Below are 5,778 nucleotides of genomic sequence, written 5' to 3'. Positions count from 1 at the left end.
ATGGCAACCTTTGGAACGTCCTGCAGCATCCGTTTCAAAGTCATGATACGAGAGGCCAATGATCGAAAATACCCACAAGAGACCCCCCGCATCACGACCCTGTCCGTTCAGCCTATACACGTCCGCAAGCAACCGATGGCAGCCTGTGGCACATACTGCGGCATCCCTTTCAAAGTCGTGATACGAGCGGCCAATGATCAAAAATGCCCACGAGAGGCCCCACGCATCACGACCCTGTCCGTTCCTCTCTTTCAAAGTCGTGATACGAGCGGCCAATGATCGAAAATGCCCACGCGAGGCCCGACGCATCACGTTCTTGTCCGTTCAGTCTATACACGTCCGCAAGCAACCGATGGAAACCTTTGGCTCGTCCTGCGGCATCCCTTCCAAAGTGGTGATACACCGGTCAAATTTTTTTGAAAATGCCCACGCGAGGCCCGACGCATCACAACCCTGTCCGTTCAACCTATACACGTCCACAAGCAACCGATGGCAACCTTTGGCACGTCCTGCAACATCCTTTTCAAAGTGGTGATACGACTAGCCAAATTTTTTTAAAAATGCCCACGCAAGGCCCGACGCATCACGACCCTGTCCGTTCCACCCTTTCAAAGTGGTGATACGAGCGGCTAATGATCGAAAATGCCCACGAGCGGCCCGACGCATCACGACCCTGTTCGTTCAGCCTACACACGTCCGTAAGCAACCGATGGCAGCCTTTAGCGCGTCCTGCGGCATCCCTTCCGAAGTTGTGATACGATCGGCCAATTTTTTTTGAAAATGCCCACGCGAGGCCCGACGCATCACCACCCTGTCTGTTCAACCAAGACACTGCCGCAAGCAACCAATGGCAGCCTTTGGCACGTCCTGTGGCATCCTTTCCAAAGTGGTGATACGACTGGCCAAATTTTTTTGAAAATGCCCACACGAGGCCCGATGCATCATCATCCTGTCCGTTCAACCTATACACGTCCGCAAGCAACCGATGGCAACCTTTGGCACGTCTTGTGGCATCCCTTTCAAAGTGGTGATACGACCGACCAAATTTTTTTAAAAATGCCCACGCGAGGCCCGACGCTTCACAACCCATACTGAACTAAAACACAAGGATACATAGAGAAAATAGTCCTGTATACAAATGTTTTAATTTTGTGAATTATGGACTCAGTACTCGGCCTCAAGTTTTCAAACACCAGTCTATTCCTGGCAGACCATATATAATAAGCCGTAGCTGCCAGCCCAATCCGCTTGACAGCACTCCTCCAAGACTTACCCCTAGCTTCACGTGAAATCCACCTAAGGCCGCTGTGAATAGACGACAAAAGACGGGAGACACCAAGCCAATCACGGATATTCCTCCAAATATATGAGCTGATAGAGCATTGAAAGAATAAGTGGTCAATTGACTCTTCAGCAGCATTACACAACGGACAGTGATGATCAATGTCCAGAAAATATAATTTATCCCTAGTTAATAGCTTCTTCTTGGCACACAACCATAAAAAGAACGCATGTTTTGGAACAAGGCAAGCATTCCAAACCACTGGGGCCCAACGAACCTTCTGCCCTTTAGGCCGAAAAAATTCATACGCACTGTTGGAAATTAAACCCTTAGCATCAGTCCAACCCGCTATCATACGAACAGCACCCTCAAAAGAGCCACCCGCCATACGTATGGCATCCCTGATTCTGAGCAACTTCTTAAACAAAGGAGAATCATCTTTCTTAACCCTCCTATCCCAAATAGATGAAGAATTAAGGTACTCATTATGGACCCATTTAACCCACAAAGAGTCCTTCTTACTATGAATATTCCAGAGAACTTTTGATAGAAGGCTGGAATTCCAACACTTCAAGTCCTTAAGACCCAACCCTCCTTCCCTTTTAGGCAGACACACATCCTTCCATGAAACCAGAGCGTGTTTAGAATTCCAAAGGAAAGATCTGCACATCCGATAGATAACATCAATGACAGCTGTTGGAACATAAAGGATAGACAACCAAAAACATTCAGCTCCTTGCAACACAACTCTAATAAGCTCCACACGCCCTGCATAAGAAAGCGAGGAAGCTGTCCACCCACTGATCTGCTTTGAAACTTTTTCAATTAAAGGAGCATAAAAAGAAACTCTCAATTTTTTCGCAGCAAGAGGAATCCCTAAATATCTGAAAGGCATGCTGCCATGCTGAAAACCTGAAATATTTAGAATATTCACCAGGTCATGCCCCTGAATTCCAGCAGTAAAAATGCTTGATTTAAGCAAGTTAGCCCTCAACCCTGAAACAGATTTAAACTCTTTGAGACACTCCATCAAAATCTGAATTGATATGGGATCCCCTCGGGCCATCAGCATAAGATCATCAGCAAATATAAGATGGGAGATCTTTAACCTGCTACACTTAGGATGAAAATTGAAATCTGAATTAGTTGTAGCACAGTTTAAAGCTCTGGAAAAATACTCCATACCAAACACAAAAAGGTAAGGAGAAATGGGATCCCCTTGACGAAGACCTTTAGCACCCTGAAAAAAACCACACATGCTGCCATTGATATTAATCAAAAAGGAGGTAGAAGACACACACTCCATGATCCAAGAAATGAACTGATCTGGGAAACCAAGGCCCTCAAGCACCTGCCGGATAAAATCCCAATTCATAGAATCATAAGCTTTACGCAAATCAACCTTAATTAAACACCTTGGGGAGATTCTCTTACGGTTATACTTCCTCAAGAGCTCTTAAACAAGGTAAACATTATCAGATAAACTCCTACCTTCAATAAAAGCAGACTGAGCATGGTCCATAATAGAATTAAGAATAGGAGCTAACCTTACTGCCAAGATTTTTGATATAACCTTATAGGAAACATTACAACATGAAATAAGCCTATAGTCCTCCACTGAAGAAGCTGAGACGATTTAGGAACTAAGGCAATCACCGCATGATTAAGCTGCTTCAACAAGCGACCTGAAACAAAGAATTCTTTGATGGCCTGACAAAATTGGGCACCCACAACATGCCACGCATTCTTGAAGAAACCAGATGAATAACCATCCGGACCAGGCGCCTTATCCTCGCCAATAGAGAATAAAGCTTCCTTGATTTCAAAATCACTGACATCCCCAATAAGACTATCCGCTTGCTGCTGCGATAACAGATTTCCAGACCGCAAGATATCCAAATTAATCGGCTCACAGGGAGAAAAAGACCCCAAGAGTGACTTATAATAACTAATAAACTCCTCGGCAACCTGCTCACTAGAATTGGTGGCCTCCCCATCAGCTTTAATCACCATGGGAATCTGATTACGCCTAACATTCCTTCTAACAATATCATGAAAGAATTTAAAGCTTCTATCACTTAGTAACACATACTTACATTTAGCTTTCTACCAAAAAAACATTCTTTCAGCCTCAGATAAAAAACTAGCCTTCCTTCTTAGGCTAGCCACAGAATTCTGGATATCCACATTAGATGGATGATTTTGCAAAATCATCTAAGCCTCCTCCAGCTCCAGGTTAGCACGCTCAACTCTGCTAGAAGAGAGTGACCACACAAGGCGAGTGATCTGACAGACACCCTGAAGGCAAAAAATTTGCATAACCCAGCAACCCATTAATATTCCATCTATTATTCATAAGCACTCTGTCCAACTTAGAACAAACAGAATTGTTTGTCCAAGTGAACACACAACCAGCCGATGGCATATCCGACAAGCCAGACATAATACAGCAATCCACAAAATCTTTAATCTCATAGGTTGAAACGGCTCTCCCATTTATCTTTTCCGAAACCTTCAGCACACAATTGAAGTCTCCCATAAGGATCCATGGCCCCGAGCAATGCTGCGCAAAATCAGATATACTGCTCCAAAGATTCCTTCTACTAATCATTGAATTGAAACCATATATAAAACTCAAACAAAAAACATTAGACGTAACCTTGCAATTGACTTGGCAGTGAATAGCTTGAGGAGATACATCCAATGCTTGAATATCCACCACAATAGGATTCCAAAAGATCAAAATCCTACCAGCCGGGTGCAAGGCAAAATTGTTCAGCTACTCCCAACCTTGAAATTTATTTTTAATAACTCTCTCCAGTTTGACCAAATTGAGTTTAGACTCCAAAACACCCATCCACCTGATTTTTCTTCATGAAGTTTTGCACTCCATTCTGCTTTAGGGGCATATTGAGGCCCCTAATATTCCAACAAGCAATCTTCATGAGTCTGAATGGAGGGCTTTGCTGCCATCATTCAAAACCTGAAATGAATTAATAAGTCCATGGACCACCTCCTGGCTCTTCTTCTTCCTGGCCCCAATTTGGGCCTTAAATAAAAATCTTCCCCTGGGCATTCCATCCACATAAGCCCGTAGCTTAGATTTAGAGACCTTATTCTTCTTAGAAACAGGCTGGAACGGGCCCTCACCATCAACCTTCTGCATATCCAAAACAACATCATGCGCTGCCATCCTTATACCCTTTTGCCGAATTTTCTCCACACCTTTGCTGGATTCACCAACTTCAACGTGAGCCTCCTTCTGCACACGCCTACTCAATTTTTTAACAATCTTATTTTCACCAATGGAACCCTTTTGCTTACCCAAATTACTAGCATCCCTTCCAGTAATTATTGGATTAATAGCTCTCTCAACAGCTTTCTGGGATTCCACGCCCACTATGACCCCTGTATCCCCCTTCCTTTTGTCTTCACCCTTCTGCTTAATTTTGCATGACTCCGTAAAATGGCCAAGAACCTTACAATCCACACAAAATTTGGGCTCAAATTCATAAGCAATCAACTGTTCCCGAGTCTTACCAGTCGGAAGTTTAATACAAACATTCCGTATCAAATCTTTAAAGGCATCAACCTCCACAAGCACTCTGGCAAAAGAAGTTCTTTCTAGAGTGGCTGTCATTTTATCCGTAACAATCGGCTTGCCCACTTTCGAAACTACCTTCCCCAACGCAATAGGGTGCTAGCACTGAATCGTCAAACCTAGAAGAGTGATCCATACTGGAACCGAACTGAAACTATTCATATCAAATTCAAAACAGTTAGGCAAAACCTTAAGCATTAGGGGCCTACCAAACACAAAATACGGACCTCCCTGAAGGACCCTATCTCTGGCATTATCATCAGCAAACTTAAACACCAGCCACCCACTAGCATGAGTAGAGAAATCGTACCTTACATTCCAGCTATCACAAAGCTTAATGAGTGCACCTCTGCCCGAAAATTTTCCCGCAACATAGCCCACCAAACATGAGCCCCAAGCATCCTTCAACGGATACACCTCATTCACATCAATGGAAACCTCCTCCAGATCAAAGTTAAACGTATTCAATAAAATACCTTGATCCAGCCGCCTATTATCTTTAAAGAGGCCCACCCAAGGAGCCCTCTTTGGAGGCTCATCCTTCGCACCCAAGGAAACATCAGGTTCAGGGGATGGTTCCAAACCAGGGGAAGAATCCAAAACAGGGGGGGACCGAAACAGGGGCATCAGAAACAGGGGGGACTCCAAAAGGTCGCCTGACGCAGCAACCTGCTCTAGCAATGGGTTCTAGGTCAAGTGAACATGAGATTCACAAGGAGTGCCCTTTTCCTCAACATTCTAACCCAGCCCCCCCACTTCTGGAACATCAGCCTCCACCATCTTCAAACCTAAATCTGGCGTTTCTTTTCGAGAAAGAACTGCCTTCAGCATCCTTTCTTCCTGAACATTTCTCGCCTGCTCTTCCACTTGCATCAAACTAGAGCCTTGCACATCG

The 5,778-nt window shown here is 44.3% G+C and overlaps 1 protein-coding gene across 1 annotated transcript; it reads right to left on the bottom strand.

The window, feature by feature from the left end:
* Window positions 1–1,079: 1,079 nt before the first annotated feature.
* Window positions 1,080–3,893, bottom strand: LOC127805523 (uncharacterized). The gene is made up of 3 exons (XM_052342286.1): window positions 3,580–3,893; window positions 2,939–3,323; window positions 1,080–2,633 (listed from the first exon to the last, which is right to left on the bottom strand). Exons 1-3 carry the CDS (start codon window positions 3,891–3,893, stop codon window positions 1,080–1,082), a joined length of 2,253 nt encoding a protein of 750 aa, XP_052198246.1.
* Window positions 3,894–5,778: the final 1,885 nt, after the last annotated feature.

This window comes from Diospyros lotus, chromosome 7 (assembly GCF_014633365.1).
Source record: "Diospyros lotus cultivar Yz01 chromosome 7, ASM1463336v1, whole genome shotgun sequence".
NCBI classification, from domain to species: domain Eukaryota; kingdom Viridiplantae; phylum Streptophyta; class Magnoliopsida; order Ericales; family Ebenaceae; genus Diospyros; species Diospyros lotus.
This window is presented reverse-complemented; position numbering and strand designations above follow the sequence as displayed.